Consider the following 21,873-nt stretch of genomic DNA (forward strand, 5'->3'; position numbering starts at 1 on the left):
TTGGTGCAGGCTTGAAAATACACTGTGCTACCCTCTTCTAGGAGGTGAGTTGGTGAGGGAAGACGGAAGGCTTTGTTCCCTTCCAACAGGGAGTCAGTTGGGATCTTTTGTAGCAGTGGCTCTGCTGAAGTCCGAGCCTGGATGACCAGTACTGTCTAACGCGTCACCAGGTGCTTCCTCGCCCATCCACAGTGCAGCAGCGAGCTGCCTTGGTCACCTTTGGCACAGAAGGGAACTTCTGAGGGACATCCAGGCCGACCCAGGCACTGTTGGTTCTCGGGGGAGCCGAGACGGGGAGCTGAAAGGGCCTGAGAGCTAATGCCCTCTGCTCCCACCCGGTCTTGCAGGGTCGCCACTCTCCGCCAGACATGTCGTGCTACAGCCCGTGCGCGCCAGCTGCCTGCGGCCCAGCCCCGCTTGCCAACAGCTGCAACGAGCCGTGCGTCCTCCGGTGCGCCGACTCCAGCGTTACGATCCAGCCCTCGCCAGTCCTGGTGACGCTGCCCGGCCCAATCCTCAGCTCCTTCCCTCAGAGCACAGCCGTGGGATCCAGCGCGTCGGCTGCCGTGGGGAGCTCTCTCAGCGCTGCCAGTGTGCCCATCGCTTCTGGGGGCTCCCTGGGTCTGGGGGGCTTTGGGTGGTACGGTCTGGGCCGTGGGCTCTGTGGGCCTCTGGGACGGGGCAATCTCTTATGCTGAAGCCCGTGGATTGCCTGCCCGCGGTCGAGCGCCCTGAGCCTCGAGGAAAGCCCTGGAGCCAGCCCTGCGAGCACGGCCGTGGTCTGCAGAGGAGCCGAGCTCCCAGCGCTCTGCCTGCAGGAAGGAGCCGCTGCTGGCCTTCCTCCTCTTCCCAACGAAGCCTCTCTCTTTCCGCCTCTTGCTCTGCTTTGCCTTATGCTCCCCTGCAAATGCCTCCTCCTTCCTTCCGTAGCAACGGGTCTAGGTGATGCGTGATTGCCGGAGCCTTGAAGGGCAGTTGGATGAGCTTTACTCAGCCTCCCAACTGCATTGCTTAAGCTCTCGTCGTTTCCATTTTCCTTTGATTTTCTCATTAAAGACATTGGGCATCAGCTTGGCAAGAGAGTCGTGTCTCCTTCTCCCCTCTTCTCCAAAGCCCTTTAGCTGAGTATCCAAAAGGGTTCCTCCCTTGGTAAAACTACAGGTTTCTCCAGAGTTCCTGGGTTTGAGAGAGCCTCGTCTCTCCCCGCTGACATCCCGTAGCAATGGGGACGAGGCCAGTGTCTCAGGTGAGAACTGGTGTGGAAGGAGCCCCATCACTTGTCGGCACACCTCGAAGGCCACAAAACAAAGTATGAAGGAAGTCCAGATTTTCTGTTGAATGTCCCCGTGCTGCATTGATCACAGCAGGGACTCAACAGACTGCTGGATTAACGAGAGCCAATGATGGCCGTGGCTACTTTGTTACGGAAGTCTTTGTTTAGGACGTGGGAAGCGAATCCCAGGACATTTTCATAGCCACAATGGGGAGTGAATGCCAGCAGTGTGTGGAAGCAGCTTGGCAGAGCATTGCATTTCCCAGGCCAGTCCTCCCTCGTGCCGTGGGCTCCTGCGCCAGAGACAGTCCTGAATCTGCAAGTGCCCCTTGTTCACCTGGCCAAGGCTGAGGCACATGCTGCGTCCTGGTGAGAAGTGGACCAGTCAAGTGGGAGTGAATCCTGTCCCTGTGAGGTGGTGGTATCCTTCCAGAAGGCAACGGGAATGTGGCTGGTGGCAAATTAATCTCAAAGTGAGGGTCAAGTCCTTTGGAGGTGCGAAGCCACTGCAGGGTCACTGTCCCGTGCTCCTTGCCAGGAAGGAGCATGGGGCTGTGCTGTTCAGTCACCTTCTGATGTGAACGCAAGCACCTGTTTCCCAAAGGTCCCTGGAGCACAGCCAGCTGTCGGGAAAGTGGAGCAGTGGCAAAAGGCAAAATCTGGAGCCCGGCTCCTTCTCTCCAATGTCAAACAGTATGAAATGGTGTATGTGCCAGGAGCAGGAGAAGGAGCAGCTGGAGCAGCAAGCTGAGGAGCAGCGTCAGCGGCAGTGGCACCCGTGTCAGTTGCAGGAGCAGGAGAAGCAGCAGCAGGAGCAGGAGCAGTGTCAGCGGCAGCCGTGGCAGGCGTGGCGGCAGCAGCAGCAGCAGCAGCAGCATGCTGACGAGGTGGCCGAGTGGTGAAGGCGATGGACTGCTAATCCATTGTGCTCTGCACGCGTGGGTTCGAATCCCATCCTCGTCGGTCGGTCTGTCTGCCCAACGATGGGCAAAGTAGTTTCTTTCGGAGTGCGAGCAGCTTGACGACTGCGCCCCTAAGCAAGCCCATGTTTTGTGAGGAGAGTTGCCTGAAAAGAACTGGCAATGTCGTCTTCTGTCTCCACATGGGCAAGAGGAACAAGAAGGGAAGGAAGGAAGATCCAGGGAACTCACCGCATGCCCAGCCTCTCCTCCATCCTCTGGGAAGATGATAGAGCAAAACATTTCCTGGAAGTACCTTCCAAACATAGGTGCCACAGGAAAGTGGTGGGGAGAAGTAAGCGTGGGTTTATGAAGGAGAAGTCAAGCTTAAGCAAGCTGGTAGCCCTCTACAGTCAGATGACTAGCTTGGAGGAGAAGGGAAGAGCAGTGGATGTTGCTCACCTTGCCTTCAGTAAGGCTCAGCCAGAGACAGGAATGAAAAACAATCTCCGCGTAAACCCTTTTCCATCACAGAACATTGCACGTCCGATTTTCTTTATGGCAGGTATTGCCCTTACCCGTACACAGAACCTCGGAATTGTTGGGATTGGAAGAGAGCTCCTGACATCCTTCAGCCCAAGCCAACTGCCCCGGCAGAGTCTACTTCAGCTGGTTGCTGAGGGCCTAGTGCAGTTGCGTTTTGAGTATCTGCAGGGATGGAGACTGCAGAACCTCTCTGGGCAATCTGGTCCACTGTTTGACCGCCCTCACGCTGGAGATGCAATTTCATGCATTTTAATTTGTGCCCATTTGCTCTTGCGCTGCTAGTTGCTACTGCTGAGAAGAGTCTGTCTCCCTCTTCGTTCCCTTCCATCAGGTATGGGAAGAACCCCAGCTCTCACGGCCTGCCGTCATATTTCAGACGCACCAAGCCCTTAAGCAGCTTTGTGACAAGGCAGGGATCTGCAGGGAAGACCTGCAGTGTGGAGGCAGGAGCAGCCAGCAGCCAGCCATGCCTGCCAGCGGTGTGCTGTCCCAGGGGGTCAGGAGCAACGTAGCAGGGGTCAGAGCGACTGGGACAATCCAGCGTGGTTATGAAAGGCACAGAGGTGCCCGGAGAATCCCTCTTCCTGCCCACACGACCTCCCCTCTCTTACACACGTTTGCACTTCTGCCTCTCTGACCACCGGTCTCCCTCTCCCAGACCCTGGACATTACCTTGGGATACCTCTTCCCCACAACCGTGGGCCTCTTGCTCTCCCCGCCCTGCTGTCCTCTGGGCACACTTCCCAGGAGTGTGGCACTCCCGAGGATGCCGCGTGTCTTATGGTGTGAGCAGCTGTGAGCAGCATGCCTGGACACACCAGCGTGCAGACAAGAGGCAGGAAGAAGAGGCTGGGGCTTTGCTGAGGGCCTGAGAGCTCAGAATGCTGCTGAGCCCACCCCCGTAGCCACCCCTCCGGCAGCCTGGCATATCCCTAAGGCCTGAGAGCCAGCTGAACGGGACCACTGCTCCCACGGCCAGTGCGGCTGGGTCTGAATCCAGAGGGAGGGTCTGTGAGAGATGAGAAAGGGGCTGCCTGCTGCGGAGAGGTCAGCTGCTTCAGCGGCGCCTTAATCTCACCTGGCCAGCCTCAGGGAAGCAAAGAAGAGCAGAACTCTTGCTCATCAACAGGCGAGCTTGGCGGTTTGGACAGCCAGCAGCATCCCTTTCCGGCTGGTGGCTGCTGAACCCAGAAGCCCAGCAGAGCTCAGGCTGCCACAGCTCCACGGCCTCAGGCCCAGCCAAAAATCAGGGCAATTCTGTGATTCTAGGAATGTCTGGGCTTCCTTCATACTTTGTTTTGTGGCCTTCAAGGTGTGCCGACGAGTGATGGGGCTCCTTCCACACCAGTTCTCACCTGAGACACTGGCCTCGTCCCCATTGCTACGGGATGTCAGCGGGGAGAGACAAGGCTCTCTCAAACCCAGGAACTCTGGAGAAACCTGTAGTTTTACCAAGGGAGGAACCCTTTTGGATACTCAGCTAAAGGGCTTTGGAGAAGAGGGGAGAAGGAGACACGACTCTCTTGCCAAGCTGATGCCCAATGTCTTTAATGAGAAAATCAAAGGAAAATGGAAACGACGAGAGCTTAAGCAATGCAGTTTGGAGGCTGAGTAAAGGTCATCCAACTGCCCTTCAAGGCTCCGGCAATCATGCATCACCTAGACCCGTTGCTACGGAAGGAAGGAGGAGGCATTTGCAGGGTCGCATAAGGCAAAACAGAGCAAGAGGTGAAAAGAGAGAGGCTTCGTTGGGAAGAGGAGGAAGGCCAGCAGCGGCTCCTTCCTGCAGGCAGAGCGCTGGGAGCTCGGCTCCTCTGCAGACCACGGCCGTGCTCGCAGGGCTGGCTCCAGGGCTTTCCTCGAGGCTCAGGGCGCTCGACCGCGGGCAGGCAATCCACGGGCTTCAGCATAAGAGATTGCCCCGTCCCAGAGGCCCACAGAGCCCACGGCCCAGACCGTACCACCCAAAGCCCCCCAGACCCAGGGAGCCCCCAGAAGCGATGGGCACACTGGCAGCGCTGAGAGAGCTCCCCACGGCAGCCGACGCGCTGGATCCCACGGCTGTGCTCTGAGGGAAGGAGCTGAGGATTGGGCCGGGCAGCGTCACCAGGACTGGCGAGGGCTGGATCGTAACGCTGGAGTCGGCGCACCGGAGGACGCACGGCTCGTTGCAGCTGTTGGCAAGCGGGGCTGGGCCGCAGGCAGCTGGCGCGCACGGGCTGTAGCACGACATGTCTGGCGGAGAGTGGCGACCCTGCAAGACCGGGTGGGAGCAGAGGGCATTAGCTCTCAGGCCCTTTCAGCTCCCCATCTCGGCTCCCCCGAGAACCAACAGTGCCTGGGTCGGCCTGGATGTCCCTCAAAAGTTCCCTTCTGTGCCAAAGGTGACCAAGGCAGCTCGCTGCTGCACTGTGGATGGGTGAGGAAGCACCTGGTGACGCGTTAGATAGCACTGGTCATCCAGGCTCGGACTTCAGCAGAGCCACTGCTACAAAAGATCCCAACTGACTCCCTGTTGGAAGGGAACAAAGCCTTCCGTCTTCCCTCACCGACTCACCTCCTAGAAGAGGGTAGCACAGTGTATTTTCAAGCCTGCACCAAGTCCCAGAAGGACCATGCACAGAAGGGAAGCCGTTCACCTGACAGACATCCTACCAGCAGGATGAGAAGGAGTGAGTTCAGACTTACCAAGTTCACCGTGGAGAGCAAGGGAGGAGATGTGGATGGAAGGGCCTGGAGTGACACAGGCTTTTTATACGGTCAGCCAGCACCTCAGGAGACCTGGAACACGCCTTCTTTGTGAAGCACGTGAACAAAGAGCAATTTGAGGCTTGCAAAGCACAGCCAAGAGATGAAGAACTTGTCTCTTTGATCTGAAAGGTCTGGCTTGCAGTTCCCTATTGGGTGCAAGCACAGTGATGCAGTAGATGTCAGCTGCTCAAAGCCATGGTCATTTGAGGTCCCATGCCAGTTCCCGGGAAAGGGTTTCAGTAGCTGCAGGCCCTGTCCATGGTTGAGCGCATCCTTGCTGGGGAAGGTGACTACCAGCCTCAGCCAGGCCTCTTTCAACTGTGGAACACTCCTGAAGAAGGCTACTCACGTGGGTCTCCGGTTGCAGGGCTGAGGCTGACCCTGCAAAACATAAGGTCCTGCAGGGCCCTGGAAGGGCTCAGCAATCAGCTAAGCCTCGGCTGGCTGGCTGCCTGTCTGTCCCAGCGACACAGAAAGGACGGGACTCCGATCCCCAGAGTGGCTGGAAGGTGAAGCCCAGAGAAGGACCCTTTTTGTGATGGAGAGAAGTGCCGTAGTGTGAAGGGATGAGGGCACGGGGACCATTCTTAGAGGGGGCCAGGTAGCTTGTTGGCGGCCTCAAAACAAAGGAGAAAAGGTCTTGTTCTGTGGAAATGTGTCAATTCTGAGTCTCAAAACTCTTGTTCTCCAAGTGGGCAGTCAGCCCCAAGGGTGCAAGGTCTAAGTGGCTGAGGAGTAAACTGCTAGGCATTTGGCTGAGGGTGCTTTTCACTTGTGGTGGCCTTAGCAGCCCTGGGCAGGACATGTCCTCTTGTGGCTGCAGTGCAAAGCAGAAGGCATCTTGCGGAGCAAGCCTGGGCCTGTGCTGTCCGCTTCCTGCCCTCAGGTGTTACCGCACACCTGCTGAGGCAGGTGAATGCATGTGCCCTGTCCCGCTGCCTCAGCTTTGCTCGGGCGCAGCAAATGCCAGGCTCCTCATGCGGCAGAGGAATGCCTCCCCGCCCTTCCCGCATCCAGCAGCAGGACAGGATGGCAGGCCAAGGACAAGAGCAGCCCGGCGACGGCACTCACTGCCTGCTGTAGTGGAGCTGTGAGGGGCTGAGTCCTGCTCCTGTGTGGTGGCAGAGGAGGCTACGTGAGGAGCGGAGTGTCTGTCCTGGCGTCTGCTCCTCTTTCCATCACCTCTCAATTGCCCAAAGGGAGAGCAACCCGTGGCGCTTCTGCTGGGCTGGGCCATGTCTCAAGGGGCCGCACCTTGGGGCTTTGGGAGCTGGAAGCGACGGGCAGCCTCCTTGCTGCCCTTCAGTTGTGAGCTGTGAGCTGTGGCACTGCGTCGACTCTTCCAGCAGGATGGCACAACAGCCCCAGAGCATGGCGCTGCTGGAAACGACGGCAGAAGTGAGACAGAGCCATCAGTCCTTTGCAGGAGAAGACAACAGCCTCCTTCTAGACTCTGCCTCCAAACAGCATGGCCACCCGCGTGACAGCGTGGCCCATCTTCCCAAGCAGCACGGGCAGTCAGAGGCTTGCTCCTGGCAGCTCTCAGGGCTGGCAGCACACACCTGGCCTTTGAGCTCCTCCCAGGCCTTTCCAGACCGGCACAGTCTCCCCTCGGTCTCGTACGGTAGCAGGGGCACGCTCTGGTGCCACTGAATGGCCGCAGCCTCAGTCCGCTGCTCTGTCACACGGGTGTGTTCAACAAAGCAGGCTCCCCAGGCCCTGGACACGCAGGGGCGGCAGCTTTCCTCCGTTTGGTCTCTGCTCCAGAAACGTCCGGGGGTGGCAACATCAGGGCACGTTCGTTCTGCCCTTCTTTGGCTGCTGTTTCACCAAGGAGCTTGCCAGGATTTCCAGGAGTCAACAAGTGGTTGGGCAAGACGCTAACAGCCATGACAACACTCTACCCAAAGCTGCAGTTCTGCAGGAATGCGGATGTGAGGTTGCGCCTAGGGTCCCCTGCAGCTCTGAATCCATTTCCCCCAGAGCCCCTGATGCCAGTGCATGGATGATTTGCACCAGGTGGATCCTCAGCACTTTGTCGTGACTCACAGGTGACTCCGAGGTGGTCTGCTGGTGCCACCTTGCAATTACAGGGCCCCGAATGCCCTGGATGTGCCAATGCGTCCCTGAGCCAGGGAAAACAAGCCAGGCCTTCTGGGTCACTGACCTGAACAAGCCACCTGGCAATGATGCAAAGATACGTGTTGTTTGGGAAGACTGCGCCAAAGCAAACAGGTCCACTTGGTGATGGCTCGCTTTCAGGCACAAAGACAACAGCTGAACTGCTGGGCTCCCTTTGCGTGCCTGGAAAGTGTGTGCATCACCGAGGCCCAAGGGGAGCAGAGATCTGCTACCGGGTACCCTCATCCGCTCCAGCAAAGGCCTCCGTGTCCCCATCCCTGCATGCGACGGGCTTTCACTCCAGACCGCAGGAGAGCCTTGTTGGACCATCACCTTCCGATCACCCCGAGTCTTCTCTGTTCTCTGTCCCTCAGCGCAACAGCCATCCTGCAGAGGCTTGCCTGATCTCTGAGCAGCTTTGTAGCCTCAACCCATCAAAGAGAGACCTTTCTGAGCGGGGTGGCCTTCAGGCATGCTCCCCAGGCAAAGTCCTCAGCAAGCGGTGGCCATGTTCCCCAGGAAGGGCAGGACATGCACAACGCCTACTCGTGGCCTGAATCTGCTGGCAGGCTTCCCCAGCAACTGGAATCAGACCTCAAATGAGCATTGGTCTGGGGAAGAAACAAAATTGCTGTCGACAAAATCACTGCAGTGCTGGCCAGGATGAAAAGGGAGCCAAGCATTTCAGGCAAAGGAGGCATGTCTTTCATCTACCAGCAGAGCTTTGAGGAGCCAAAAGTGCTGTTTCTCAACATGCTTCGTGTTTGTGTCGTTGTTCAGCGCCCCTGGGGCTCTGGGACGCACTATAAAAGTGTGCCCAGCTCCCAGCTCCTCTATCCTCTCCTCGTGCCTTCCTCTGCTCTGTGAAGTTGGTGAGTCTCAGTTCATTTTGCCTCTTCTCTCCTCGGTTGGCAGGACAGACTTTGTGGAGAGGGATGCATGCTATTTTCCTCCCTTGTGCTCGCTGGATGGTCTAGGATGTGAAAGGCGGCGTTGGCTGGGTTCTTTGCCAGCCGCCTTTCTTTCCAAGGCTCGCGACAAGGGCTGATGATCAGGAAGCAAACAGCCCGATGCCAAGAGGCGGGAGCCTCTTGGTCTGCAGTAGAAGAGCTGGGGGTCTGAAAGGGCCTGAGAGCTAATGCCCTCTGCTCCCACCCGGTCTTGCAGGGTCGCCACTCTCCGCCAGACATGTCGTGCTACAGCCCGTGCGCGCCAGCTGCCTGCGGCCCAGCCCCGCTTGCCAACAGCTGCAACGAGCCGTGCGTCCTCCGGTGCGCCGACTCCAGCGTTACGATCCAGCCCTCGCCAGTCCTGGTGACGCTGCCCGGCCCAATCCTCAGCTCCTTCCCTCAGAGCACAGCCGTGGGATCCAGCGCGTCGGCTGCCGTGGGGAGCTCTCTCAGCGCTGCCAGTGTGCCCATCGCTTCTGGGGGCTCCCTGGGTCTGGGGGGCTTTGGGTGGTACGGTCTGGGCCGTGGGCTCTGTGGGCCTCTGGGACGGGGCAATCTCTTATGCTGAAGCCCGTGGATTGCCTGCCCGCGGTCGAGCGCCCTGAGCCTCAAGGAAAGCCCTGGAGCCAGCCCTGCGAGCACGGCCGTGGTCTGCAGAGGAGCCGAGCTCCCAGCGCTCTGCCTGCAGGAAGGAGCCGGTGCTGGCCTTCCTCCTCTTCCCAACGAAGCCTCTCTCTTTCCGCCTCTTGCTCTGCTTTGCCTTATGCGACCCTGCAAATGCCTCCTCCTTCCTTCCGTAGCAACGGGTCTAGGTGATGCATGATTGCCGGAGCCTTGAAGGGCAGTTGGATGAGCTTTACTCAGCTTCCAAACTGCATTGCTTAAGCTCTCGTCGTTTCCATTTTCCTTTGATTTTCTCATTAAAGACATTGGGCATCAGCTTGGCAAGAGAGTTGTGTCTCCTTCTCCCCTCTTCTCCAAAGCCCTTTAGCTGAGTATCCAAAAGGGTTCCTCCCTTGGTAAAACTACAGGTTTCTCCAGAGTTCCTGGGTTTGAGAGAGCCTCGTCTCTCCCCGCTGACATCCTGTAGCAATGGGGACGAGGCCAGTGTCTCAGGTGAGAACCAGTGTGGAAGGAGCCCCATTGCTCTTTGGCACACCTTGAAAGCCACAAAACAAAGTATGAAGGAAGCCCAGACATTCCTAGAATCACAGAATTGCCCTGATTGTTGGCTGGGCCTGAGGTCGTGGAGCTGTGGCAGCCTGAGCTCTGCTGGGCTTCTGGGTTCAGCAGCCACCAGCTGGAAAGGGATGCTGCTGGCTGTCCAAACCGCCAAGCTCGCCTGTTGATGAGCAAGAGTTCTGCTCTTCTTTGCTTCCCTGAGGCTGGCCAGGTGAGATTAAGGCACCGCTGAAGCAGCTGACCTCTCTGCAGCAGGCAGCCCCTTTCTCATCTCTCACAGACCCTCCCTCTGGATTCAGACCCAGCCGCACTGGCCGTGGGAGCAGTGGTCCCGTTCAGCTGGCTCTCAGGCCTTAGGGATATGCCAGGCTGCCGGAGGGGCGTCTAGGGGGGTGGGCTCAGCAGCATTCTGAGCTCTCAGGCCCTCAGCCAAGCCCCAGCCTCTTCTTCCTGCATCTTGTCTGCACGCTGGTGTGTCCTGGCATGCTGCTCACAGCTGCTCACACCATAAGACACGCGGCATCCTCGGGAGTGCCACACTCGTGGGAAGTGTGCCCAGAGGACAGCAGGGCGGGGAGAGCAAGAGGCCCACGGTTGTGGGGAAGAGGTATCCCAAGGTAATGTCCAGGGTCTGGGAGAGGGAGACCGGTGGTCAGAGAGGCAGAAGTGCAAACGTGTGTAAGAGAGGGGAGGTCGTGTGGGCAGGATGAGGGAGTCTCCGGGCACCTCTGTGCCTTTCATAACCACGCTGGATTGTCCCAGTCGCTCTGACCCCTGCTACGTCGCTCCTGACCCCCTGGGACAGCACACCGCTGGGAGGCATGGCTGGCTGCTGGCTGCTGCTGCCTCCACACTGCAGGTCTTCCCTGCAGATCCCTGCCTTGTCACAAAGCTGCTTAAGGGCTTGGTGCGTCTGAAATATGACGGCAGGCCGTGAGAGATGGGGTTCTTCCCATACCTGATGGAAGGGCACGAAGAGGGAGACAGACTCTTCTCAGCAGTAGCAACTAGCAGCGCAAGAGCAAATGGGCACAAATTAAAATGCATGAAATTGCATCTCCAGCGTGAGGGCGGTCAAACAGTGGACCAGATTGCCCAGAGAGGTTCTGCAGTCTCCATCCCTGCAGATACTCAAAACGCAACTGGACTAGGCCCTCAGCAACCAGCTGAAGTAGACCCTGCCGGGGCAGTTGGCTTGGACTGAAGGATGTCAGGAGCTCTCTTCCAACCCCAACAATTCCGAGGTTCTGTGTACGGGTAAGGGCAATACCTGCCATAAAGAAAATGGGACGTGCAATGTTCTGTGATGGAAAAGGGTTTACGCGGAGATTGTTTTTCATTCCTGTCTCTGGCTGAGCCTTACTGAAGGCAAGGTGAGCAACATCCACTGCTCTTCCCTTGTCCTCCAAGCTAGTCATCTGACTGTAGAGGGCTACCATCTTGCTTAAGCTTGACTTCTCCTTCATAAACCCACGCTTACTTCTCCCCACCACTTTCCTGTGGCACCTATGTTTGGAAGGTACTTCCAGGAAATGTTTTGCTCTATCATCTTCCCAGAGGATGGAGGAGAGTCTGGGCATGCGGTGAGTTCCCTGGATCTTCCTTCTTTCCCTTCTTGTTCCTCTTGACCTCTGAAAGAAACTACTTTGCCCATCGTTGGGCAGACAGACCGACCGACGAGGATGGGATTCGAACCCACGCGTGCAGAGCACAATGGATTAGCAGTCCATCGCCTTCACCACTCGGCCACCTCGTCAGCATGCTGCTGCTGCTGCTGCCGCCATGCCTGCCACGGCTGCTCCTGCTCCTGCTCCTGCTCCTGCTCCTGCTCCTGCTCCTGCTCCTGCTTCTCCTGCTCCTGCAACTGACACGGGTGCCACTGCCGCTGACACTGCTCCTCAGCTTGCTGCTCCAGCTGCTCCTTCTCCTGCTCCTGGCACATACACCATTTCATACTGTTTGACATTGGAGAGAAGGAGCCGGGCTCCAGATTTTGCCTTTTGCCACTGCTCCACTTTCCCGACAGCTGGCTGTGCTCCAGGGACCTTTGGGAAACAGGTGCTTGCGTTCACATCAGAAGGTGACTGAACAGCACAGCCCCATGCTCCTTCCTGGCAAGGAGCACGGGACACTGACCCTGCAGTGGCTTCGCACCTCCAAAGGACTTGACCCTCACTTTGAGATTAATTTGCCACCAACCACAGCCCCGTTGCCTTCTGGAAGGATACCACCACCTCACAGGGACAGGATTCACTCCCACTTGACTGGTGCACTTCTCACCAGGACGCAGCATGTGCCTCAGCCTTGGGCATGTGAACAAGGGGCACTTGCAGATTCAGGACTGTCTCTGGCGCAGGAGCCCACGGCACGAGGGAGGACTGGCCTGGGAAATGCAATGCTCTGCCAAGCTGCTTCCACACACTGCTGGCATTCACTCCCCATTGTGGCTATGAAAATGTCCTGGGATTCGCTTCCCGCGTCCTAAACAAAGACTTCCGTAACAAGGTAGCCACGGCCATCATTGGCTCTCGTTAATCCAGCAGTCTGTTGAGTCCCTGCTGTGATCAATGCAGCACGGTGACATTCAACAGAAAACCTGGACTTCCTTCATACTTTGTTTTGTGGCTTTCGAGGTGTTCTGACGAGCAATGGGGCTCCTTCCACACCAGTTGTCACCTGAGACACTGGCCTCGTCCCCATTGCTACGGGATGTCAGCGGGGAGAGACGAGGCTCTCTCAAACCCAGGAACTCTGGAGAAACCTGTAGTTTTACCAAGGGAGGAACCCTTTTGGATACTCAGCTAAAGGGCTTTGGAGAAGAGGGGAGAAGGAGACACGACTCTCTTGCCAAGCTGATGCCCAATGTCTTTAATGAGAAAATCAAAGGAAAATGGAAACGACGAGAGCTTAAGCAATGCAGTTTGGAGGCTGAGTAAAGCTCATCCAACTGCCCTTCAAGGCTCCGGCAATCACGCATCACCTAGAGCCGTTGCTACGGAAGGAAGGAGGAGGCATTTGCAGGGTCGCATAAGGCAGAACAGAGCAAGAGGCGGAAAGAGAGAGGCTTCGTTGGGAAGAGGAGGAAGGCCAGCAGCGGCTCCTTCCTGCAGGCAGAGCGCTGGGAGCTCGGCTCCTCTGCAGACCACGGCCGTGCTCGCAGGGCTGGCTCCAGGGCTTTCCTCGAGGCTCAGGGCGCTCGACCGCGGGCAGGCAATCCACGGGCTTCAGCATAAGAGATTGCCCCGTCCCAGAGGCCCACAGAGCCCACGGCCCAGACCGTACCACCCAAAGCCCCCCAGACCCAGGGAGCCCCCAGAAGCGATGGGCACACTGGCAGCGCTGAGAGAGCTCCCCACGGCAGCCGACGCGCTGGATCCCACGGCTGTGCTCTGAGGGAAGGAGCTGAGGATTGGGCCGGGCAGCGTCACCAGGACTGGCGAGGGCTGGATCGTAACGCTGGAGTCGGCGCACCGGAGGACGCACGGCTCGTTGCAGCTGTTGGCAAGCGGGGCTGGGCCGCAGGCAGCTGGCGCGCACGGGCTGTAGCACGACATGTCTGGCGGAGAGTGGCGACCCTGCAAGACCGGGTGGGAGCAGAGGGCATTAGCTCTCAGGCCCTTTCAGCTCCCCGTCTCGGCTCCCCCAAGAACCAACAGTGCCTGGGTCGGCCTGGATGTCCCTCAAAAGTTCCCTTCTGTGCCAAAGGTGACCAAGGCAGCTCGCTGCTGCACTGTGGATGGGCGAGGAAGCACCTGGTGACGCGTTAGACAGTACTGGTCATCCAGGCTCGGACTTCAGCAGAGCCACTGCTACAAAAGATCCCAACTGACTCCCTGTTGGAAGGGAACAAAGCCTTCCGTCTTCCCTCACCAACTCACCTCCTAGAAGAGGGTAGCACAGTGTATTTTCAAGCCTGCACCAAGTCCCAGAAGGACCATGCACAGAAGGGAAGCCGTTCACCTGACAGACATCCTACCAGCAGGATGAGAAGGAGTGAGTTCAGACTTACCAAGTTCACCGTGGAGAGCAAGGGAGGAGATGTGGATGGAAGGGCCTGGAGTGACACAGGCTTTTTATACGGTCAGCCAGCGCCTCAGGAGACCTGGAACACGCCTTCTTTGTGAAGCACGTGAACAAAGAGCAATTTGAGGCTTGCAAAGCACAGCCAAGAGATGAAGAACTTGTCTCTTTGATCTGAAAGGTCTGGCTTGCAGTTCCCTATTGGGTGCAAGCACAGTGATGCAGTAGATGTCAGCTGCTCAAAGCCATGGTCATTTGAGGTCCCATGCCAGTTCCCGGGAAAGGGTTTCAGTAGCTGCAGGCCCTGTCCATGGTTGAGCGCGTCCTTGCTGGGGAAGGTGACTACCAGCCTCAGCCAGGCCTCTTTCAGCTGTGGAGCACTCCTGAAGAAAGCTACTCACGTGGGTCTCCGGTTGCAGGGCTGAGGCTGACCCTGCAAAACACAAGGTCCTGCAGGGCCCTGGAAGGGCTCAGCAATCAGCTAAGCCTCGGCTGGCTGGCTGCCTGTCTGTCCCAGCGACACAGAAAGGACGGGACTCTGATCCCCAGAGTGGTTGGAAGGTGAAGCCCAGAGAAGGACCCTTTTTGTGATGGAGAGAAGTGCCGTAGTGTGAAGGGATGGGGGCACGGGGACCATTCTTAGAGGGGGCCAGGTAGCTTGTTGGCGGCCTCAAAACAAAGGAGAAAAGGTCTTGTTCTGTGGAAACGTGTCAACTCTGAGTCTCAAAATTCTCGTTCTCCAAGTGGGCAGTCAGCCCCAAGGGTGCAAGGTCAAAGTGGCTGAGGAGTAAACTGCTAGGCATTTGGCTGAGGGTGCTTTTCACTTGTGGTGGCCTTGGCAGCCCTGGGCAGGACATGTCCTCTTGTGGCTGCAGTGCAAAGCAGAAGGCATCTTGCGGAGCAAGCCTGGGCCTGTGCTGTCCGCTTCCTGCCCTCAGGTGTTACCGCACACCTGCTGAGGCAGGTGAATGCATGTGCCCTGTCCCGCTGCCTCAGCTTTGCTCGGGCGCAGCAAATGCCAGGCTCCTCATGCGGCAGAGGAATGCCTCCCCGCCCTTCCCGCATCCAGCAGCAGGACAGGATGGCAGGCCAAGGACAAGAGCAGCCCGGCGACGGCACTCACTGCCTGCTGTAGTGGAGCTGTGAGGGGCTGAGTCATGCTCCTGTGTGGTGGCAGAGGAGGCTACGTGAGGAGCGGAGTGTCTGTCCTGGCGTCTGCTCCTCTTTCCATCACCTCTCAATTGCCCAAAGGGAGAGCAACCCGTGGCGCTTCTGCTGGGCTGGGCCACGTCTCAAGGGGCCGCACCTTGGGGCTTTGGGAGCTGGAAGCGACGGGCAGCCTCTTTGCTGCCCTTCAGTTGTGAGCTGTGAGCTGTGGCACTGCGTCGACTCTTCCAGCAGGATGGCACAACAGCCCCAGAGCATGGCACTGCTGGAAACGACGGCAGAAGTGAGACAGAGCCATCAGTCCTTTGCAGGAGAAGACAACAGCCTCCTTCTAGACTCTTGCTCCAAACAGCATGGCCACCCGGGTGACAGCATGGCCCGCCTTCCCAAGCAGCACGGGCAGTCAGAGGCTTGCTCCTGGCAGCTCTCAGGGCTGGCAGCACACACCTGGCCTTTGAGCTCCTCCCAGGCCTTTCCAGACCGGCACAGTCTCCCCTCGGTCTCGTACGGTAGCAGGGGCACGCTCTGGTGCCACTGAATGGCCGCAGCCTCAGTCCGCTGCTCTGTCACACGGGTGTGTTCAACAAAGCAGGCTCCCCAGGCCCTGGACACGCAGGGGCGGCAGCTTTCCTCCGTTTGGTCGCTGCTCCAGAAACGTCCGGGGGTGGCAACATCAGGGCACGTTCGTTCTGCCCTCCTTTGGCTGCTGTTTCACCAAGGATCTTGCCAGGATTTCCAGGAGTCAACAAGTGGTTGGGCAAGACGCTAACAGCCATGACAACACTCTACCCAAAGCTGCAGTTCTGCAGGAATGCGGATGTGAGGTTGCGCCTAGGGTCCCCTGCAGCTCTGAATCCATTTCCCCCAGAGCCCCTGATGCCAGTGCATGGATGATTTGCACCAGGTGGATCCTCAGCACTTTGTCGTGACTCACAGGTGACTCCGAGGTGGTCTGCTGGTGCCACCTTGCAATTACAGGGCCCCGAATGCCCTGGATGTGCCAATGCGTCCCTGAGCCAGGGAAAACAAGCCAGGCCTTCTGGCTCACTGACCTGAACAAGCCACCTGGCAATGATGCAAAGATGCGTGTTGTTTGGGAAGACTGCGCCAAAGCAAACAGGTCCACTTGGTGATGGCTCTCTTTCAGGCACGAAGACAACAGCTGAACTGCTGGGCTCCCTTTGCGTGCCTGGAAAGTGTGTGCATCACCGAGGCCCAAGGGGAGCGGAGATCTGCTACCGGGTACCCTCATCCGCTCCAGCAAAGGCCTCCGTGTCCCCATCCCTGCATGCGACGGGCTTTCACTCCAGACCGCAGGAGAGCCTTGTTTGACCATCACCTTCCGATCACCCCGAGTCTTCTCTGTTCTCTGTCCCTCAGCGCAACAGCCATCCTGCAGAGGCTTGCCTGATCTCTGAGCAGCTTTGTAGCCTCAACCCATCAAAGAGAGACCTTTCTGAGCGGGGTGGCCTTCAGGCATGCTCCCCAGGCAAAGTCCTCAGCAAGCGGTGGCCATGTTCCCCAGGAAGGGCAGGACGTGCACAACGCCTACTCGTGGCCTGAATCTGCTGGCAGGCTTCCCCAGCAACTGGAATCAGACCTCAAATGAGCATTGGTCTGGGGAAGAAACAAAATTGCTATCGACAAAATCACTGCAGTGCTGGCCAGATGAAAAGGGAGCCAAGCATTTCAGGCAAAGGAGGCATGTCTTTCATCTACCAGCAGAGCTTTGAGGAGCCAAAAGTGCTGTTTCTCAACATGCTTCGTGTTTGTGTCGTTGTTCAGCGCCCCTGGGGCTCTGGGACGCACTATAAAAGTGTGCCCAGCTCCCAGCTCCTCTATCCTCTCCTCGTGCCTTCCTCTGCTCTGTGAAGTTGGTGAGTCTCAGTTCATTTTGCCTCTTCTCTCCTCGGTTGGCAGGACAGATTTTGTGGAGAGGGATGCATGCTATTTTCCTCCCTTGTGCTCGCTGGATGGTCTAGGATGTGAAAGGCGGCGTTGGCTGGGTTCTTTGCCAGCCGCCTTTCTTTCCAAGGCTCGCGACAAGGGCTGATGATCAGGAAGCAAACAGCCCGATGCCAAGAGGCGGGAGCCTCTTGGTCTGCAGTAGAAGAGCTGGGGGTCTGAAAGGGCCTGAGAGCTAATGCCCTCTGCTCCCACCCGGTCTTGCAGGGTCGCCACTCTCCGCCAGACATGTCGTGCTACAGCCCGTGCGCGCCAGCTGCCTGCGGCCCAGCCCCGCTTGCCAACAGCTGCAACGAGCCGTGCGTCCTCCGGTGCGCCGACTCCAGCGTTACGATCCAGCCCTCGCCAGTCCTGGTGACGCTGCCCGGCCCAATCCTCAGCTCCTTCCCTCAGAGCACAGCCGTGGGATCCAGCGCGTCGGCTGCCGTGGGGAGCTCTCTCAGCGCTGCCAGTGTGCCCATCGCTTCTGGGGGCTCCCTGGGTCTGGGGGGCTTTGGGTGGTACGGTCTGGGCCGTGGGCTCTGTGGGCCTCTGGGACGGGGCAATCTCTTATGCTGAAGCCCGTGGATTGCCTGCCCGCGGTCGAGCGCCCTGAGCCTCGAGGAAAGCCCTGGAGCCAGCCCTGCGAGCACGGCCGTGGTCTGCAGAGGAGCCGAGCTCCCAGCGCTCTGCCTGCAGGAAGGAGCCGGTGCTGGCCTTCCTCCTCTTCCCAACGAAGCCTCTCTCTTTCCGCCTCTTGCTCTGCTTTGCCTTATGCTCCCCTGAAAATGCCTCCTCCTTCCTTCCGTAGCAACGGGTCTAGGTGATGCATGATTGCCGGAGCCTTGAAGGGCAGTTGGATGAGCTTTACTCAGCCTCCAAACTGCATTGCTTAAGCTCTCGTCGTTTCCATTTTCCTTTGATTTTCTCATTAAAGACATTGGGCATCAGCTTGGCAAGAGAGTCGTGTCTCCTTCTCCCCTCTTCTCCAAAGCCCTTTAGCTGAGTATCCAAAAGGGTTCCTCCCTTGGTAAAACTACAGGTTTCTCCAGAGTTCCTGGGTTTGAGAGAGCCTCGTCTCTCCCCGCTGACCTCCCGTAGCAATGGGGACGAGGCCAGTGTCTCAGGTGAGAACCAGTGTGGAAGGAGCCCCATTGCTCTTTGGCACACCTCGAAAGCCACAAAACAAAGTATGAAGGAAGCCCAGACACTCCTAGAATCACAGAATTGCCCTGATTGTTGGCTGGGCCTGAGGCCGTGGAGCTGTGGCAGCCTGAGCTCTGCTGGGCTTCTGGGTTCAGCAGCCACCAGCCGGAAAGGGATGCTGCTGGCTGTCCAAACCGCCAAGCTCGCCTGTTGATGAGCAAGAGTTCTGCTCTTCTTTGCTTCCCTGAGGCTGGCCAGGTGAGATTAAGGCGCCGCTGAAGCAGCTGACCTCTCCGCAGCAGGCAGCCCCTTTCTCATCTCTCACAGACCCTCCCTCTGGATTCAGACCCAGCCGCACTGGCCGTGGGAGCAGTGGTCCCGTTCAGCTGGCTCTCAGGCCTTAGGGATATGCCAGGCTGCCGGAGGGGCGTCTAGGGGGGTGGGCTCAGCAGCATTCTGAGCTCTCAGGCCCTCAGCCAAGCCCCAGCCTCTTCTTCCTGCATCTTGTCTGCACGCTGGTGTGTCCAGGCATGCTGCTCACAGCTGCTCACACCATAAGACACGCGGCATCCTCGGGAGTGCCACACTCCTGGGAAGTGTGCCCAGAGGACAGCAGGGCGGGGAGAGCAAGAGGCCCACGGTTGTGGGGAAGAGGTATCCCAAGGTAATGTCCAGGGTCTGGGAGAGGGAGACCGGTGGTCAGAGAGGCAGAAGTGCAAACGTGTGTAAGAGAGGGGAGGTCGTGTGGGCAGGATGAGGGAGGCTCCGGGCACCTCTGTGCCTTTCATAACCACGCTGGATTGTCCCAGTCACTCTGACCCCTGCTACGTCGCTCCTGACCCCCTGGGACAGCACACCGCTGGGAGGCATGGCTGGCTGCTGGCTGCTGCTGCCTCCACACTGCAGGTCTTCCCTGCAGATCCCTGCCTTGTCACAAAGCTGCTTAAGGGCTTGGTGCGTCTGAAATATGACGGCAGGCCGTGAGAGATGGGGTTCTTCCCATACCTGATGGAAGGGCACGAAGAGGGAGACAGACTCTTCTCAGCAGTAGCAACTAGCAGCGCAAGAGCAAATGGGCACAAATTAAAATGCATGAAATTGCATCTCCAGCGTGAGGGCGGTCAAACAGTGGACCAGATTGCCCAGAGAGGTTCTGCAGTCTCCATCCCTGCAGATACTCAAAACGCAACTGGACTAGGCCCTCAGCAACCAGCTGAAGTAGACCCTGCCGGGGCAGTTGGCTTGGACTGAAGGATGTCAGGAGCTCTCTTCCAACCCCAACAATTCCGAGGTTCTGTGTACGGGTAAGGGCAATACCTGCCATAAAGAAAATGGGACGTGCAATGTTCTGTGATGGAAAAGGGTTTACGCGGAGATTGTTTTTCATTCCTGTCTCTGGCTGAGCCTTACTGAAGGCAAGGTGAGCAACATCCACTGCTCTTCCCTTGTCCTCCAAGCTAGTCATCTGACTGTAGAGGGCTACCATCTTGCTTAAGCTTGACTTCTCCTTCATAAACCCACGCTTACTTCTCCCCACCACTTTCCTGTGGCACCTATGTTTGGAAGGTACTTCCAGGAAATGTTTTGCTCTATCATCTTCCCAGAGGATGGAGGAGAGTCTGGGCATGCGGTGAGTTCCCTGGATCTTCCTTCTTTCCCTTCTTGTTCCTCTTGACCTCTGAAAGAAACTACTTTGCCCATCGTTGGGCAGACAGACCGACCGACGAGGATGGGATTCGAACCCACGCGTGCAGAGCACAATGGATTAGCAGTCCATCGCCTTCACCACTCGGCCACCTCGTCAGCATGCTGCTGCTGCTGCTGCCGCCACGCCTGCCACGGCTGCTCCTGCTCCTGCTACTGCTCCTGCTCCTGCTCCTGCTCCTGCTCCTGCTCCTGCTCCTGCTCCTGCTCCTGCTTCTCCTGCTCCTGCAACTGACACGGGTGCCACTGCCGCTGACACTGCTCCTCAGCTTGCTGCTCCAGCTGCTCCTTCTCCTGCTCCTGGCACATACACCATTTCATACTGTTTGACATTGGAGAGAAGGAGCCGGGCTCCAGATTTTGCCTTTTGCCACTGCTCCACTTTCCCGACAGCTGGCTGTGCTCCAGGGACCTTTGGGAAACAGGTGCTTGCGTTCACATCAGAAGGTGACTGAACAGCACAGCCCCATGCTCCTTCCTGGCAAGGAGCACGGGACACTGACCCTGCAGTGGCTTCGCACCTCCAAAGGACTTGACCCTCACTTTGAGATTAATTTGCCACCAACCACAGCCCCGTTGCCTTCTGGAAGGATACCACCACCTCACAGGGACAGGATTCACTCCCACTTGACTGGTGCACTTCTCACCAGGACGCAGCATGTGCCTCAGCCTTGGGCATGTGAACAAGGGGCACTTGCAGATTCAGGACTGTCTCTGGCGCAGGAGCCCACGGCACGAGGGAGGACTGGCCTGGGAAATGCAATGCTCTGCCAAGCTGCTTCCACACACTGCTGGCATTCACTCCCCATTGTGGCTATGAAAATGTCCTGGGATTCGCTTCCCGCGTCCTAAACAAAGACTTCCGTAACAAGGTAGCCACGGCCATCATTGGCTCTCGTTAATCCAGCAGTCTGTTGAGTCCCTGCTGTGATCAATGCAGCACGGGGACATTCAACAGAAAACCTGGACTTCCTTCATACTTTGTTTTGTGGCTTTCGAGGTGTTCTGAAGAGCAATGGGGCTCCTTCCACACCAGTTCTCACCTGAGACACTGGCCTCGTCCCCATTGCTACGGGAGGTCAGCGGGGAGAGACGAGGCTCTCTCAAACCCAGGAACTCTGGAGAAACCTGTAGTTTTACCAAGGGAGGAACCCTTTTGGATACTCAGCTAAAGGGCTTTGGAGAAGAGGGGAGAAGGAGACACGACTCTCTTGCCAAGCTGATGCCCAATGTCTTTAATGAGAAAATCAAAGGAAAATGGAAACGACGAGAGCTTAAGCAATGCAGTTTGGAGGCTGAGTAAAGCTCATCCAACTGCCCTTCAAGGCTCCGGCAATCACGCATCACCTAGAGCCGTTGCTACGGAAGGAAGGAGGAGGCATTTGCAGGGTCGCATAAGGCAGAACAGAGCAAGAGGCGGAAAGAGAGAGGCTTCGTTGGGAAGAGGAGGAAGGCCAGCAGCGGCTCCTTCCTGCAGGCAGAGCGCTGGGAGCTCGGCTCCTCTGCAGACCACGGCCGTGCTCGCAGGGCTGGCTCCAGGGCTTTCCTCGAGGCTCAGGGCGCTCGACCGCGAGCAGGCAATGAACGGGCTTCAGCATAAGAGATTGCCCCGTCCCAGAGGCCCACAGAGCCCACGGCCCAGACCGTACCACCCAAAGCCCCCCAGACCCAGGGAGCCCCCAGAAGCGATGGGCACACTGGCAGCGCTGAGAGAGCTCCCCACGGCAGCCGACGCGCTGGATCCCACGGCTGTGCTCTGAGGGAAGGAGCTGAGGATTGGGCCGGGCAGCGTCACCAGGACTGGCGAGGGCTGGATCGTAACGCTGGAGTCGGCGCACCGGAGGACGCACGGCTCGTTGCAGCTGTTGGCAAGCGGGGCTGGGCCACAGGCAGCTGGCGCGCACGGGCTGTAGCACGACATGTCTGGCGGAGAGTGGCGACCCTGCAAGACCGGGTGGGAGCAGAGGGCATTAGCTCTCAGGCCCTTTCAGCTCCCCGTCTCGGCTCCCCCAAGAACCAACAGTGCCTGGGTCGGCCTGGATGTCCCTCAAAAGTTCCCTTCTGTGCCAAAGGTGACCAAGGCAGCTCGCTGCTGCACTGTGGATGGGCGAGGAAGCACCTGGTGACGCGTTAGACAGTACTGGTCATCCAGGCTCGGACTTCAGCAGAG

General features: G+C 58.0%; 6 protein-coding genes and 3 non-coding genes across 9 annotated transcripts; 4 read left to right on the plus strand and 5 right to left on the minus strand.

The window, feature by feature from the left end:
• The first annotated feature begins 352 nt into the window (after positions 1-352).
• On the plus strand, positions 353-866 carry LOC142363868 (beta-keratin-related protein). Its single transcript, XM_075441059.1, has one exon. The coding sequence runs from the start codon at positions 369-371 to the stop codon at positions 696-698; it is 330 nt and encodes a 109-aa protein (XP_075297174.1). The 5' UTR covers positions 353-368; the 3' UTR covers positions 699-866.
• Positions 867-2,154: 1,288 nt separating this feature from the next.
• Positions 2,155-2,236, plus strand: TRNAS-GCU (transfer RNA serine (anticodon GCU)). Its single transcript has one exon. It is a non-coding gene; the product is annotated as a tRNA-Ser (tRNA).
• Positions 2,237-4,470: 2,234 nt separating this feature from the next.
• LOC142363866 (beta-keratin-related protein) lies at positions 4,471-4,967 on the minus strand. Its single transcript, XM_075441057.1, has one exon. It carries the CDS (start codon positions 4,949-4,951, stop codon positions 4,622-4,624), a length of 330 nt encoding a protein of 109 aa, XP_075297172.1. The 5' UTR covers positions 4,952-4,967; the 3' UTR covers positions 4,471-4,621.
• Positions 4,968-8,390: 3,423 nt separating this feature from the next.
• LOC142363865 (beta-keratin-related protein) lies at positions 8,391-9,437 on the plus strand. The gene is made up of 2 exons (XM_075441051.1): positions 8,391-8,462; positions 8,758-9,437. The coding sequence occupies exon 2, from the start codon at positions 8,779-8,781 to the stop codon at positions 9,106-9,108; it is 330 nt and encodes a 109-aa protein (XP_075297166.1). The 5' UTR covers positions 8,391-8,462; positions 8,758-8,778; the 3' UTR covers positions 9,109-9,437.
• Positions 9,438-11,396: 1,959 nt separating this feature from the next.
• Positions 11,397-11,478, minus strand: TRNAS-GCU (transfer RNA serine (anticodon GCU)). Its single transcript has one exon. It is a non-coding gene; the product is annotated as a tRNA-Ser (tRNA).
• Positions 11,479-12,778: 1,300 nt separating this feature from the next.
• Positions 12,779-13,292, minus strand: LOC142363867 (beta-keratin-related protein). The gene has a single exon (XM_075441058.1). It carries the CDS (start codon positions 13,274-13,276, stop codon positions 12,947-12,949), a length of 330 nt encoding a protein of 109 aa, XP_075297173.1. The 5' UTR covers positions 13,277-13,292; the 3' UTR covers positions 12,779-12,946.
• A 3,422-nt stretch (positions 13,293-16,714) lies between these two features.
• On the plus strand, positions 16,715-17,586 carry LOC142363871 (beta-keratin-related protein). Its single transcript, XM_075441063.1, has 2 exons — positions 16,715-16,786; positions 17,082-17,586. Exon 2 carries the CDS (start codon positions 17,103-17,105, stop codon positions 17,430-17,432), a length of 330 nt encoding a protein of 109 aa, XP_075297178.1. The 5' UTR covers positions 16,715-16,786; positions 17,082-17,102; the 3' UTR covers positions 17,433-17,586.
• A 2,134-nt stretch (positions 17,587-19,720) lies between these two features.
• On the minus strand, positions 19,721-19,802 carry TRNAS-GCU (transfer RNA serine (anticodon GCU)). The gene has a single exon. It is a non-coding gene; the product is annotated as a tRNA-Ser (tRNA).
• Positions 19,803-21,139: 1,337 nt separating this feature from the next.
• On the minus strand, positions 21,140-21,624 carry LOC142363872 (beta-keratin-related protein). The gene has a single exon (XM_075441064.1). The coding sequence runs from the start codon at positions 21,622-21,624 to the stop codon at positions 21,295-21,297; it is 330 nt and encodes a 109-aa protein (XP_075297179.1). The 3' UTR covers positions 21,140-21,294.
• Between the last annotated feature and the right edge of the window lie 249 nt (positions 21,625-21,873).

The sequence above is a fragment of the Opisthocomus hoazin genome, chromosome 21 (genome assembly GCF_030867145.1).
Source record: "Opisthocomus hoazin isolate bOpiHoa1 chromosome 21, bOpiHoa1.hap1, whole genome shotgun sequence".
NCBI classification, from domain to species: Eukaryota; Metazoa; Chordata; class Aves; order Opisthocomiformes; family Opisthocomidae; genus Opisthocomus; species Opisthocomus hoazin.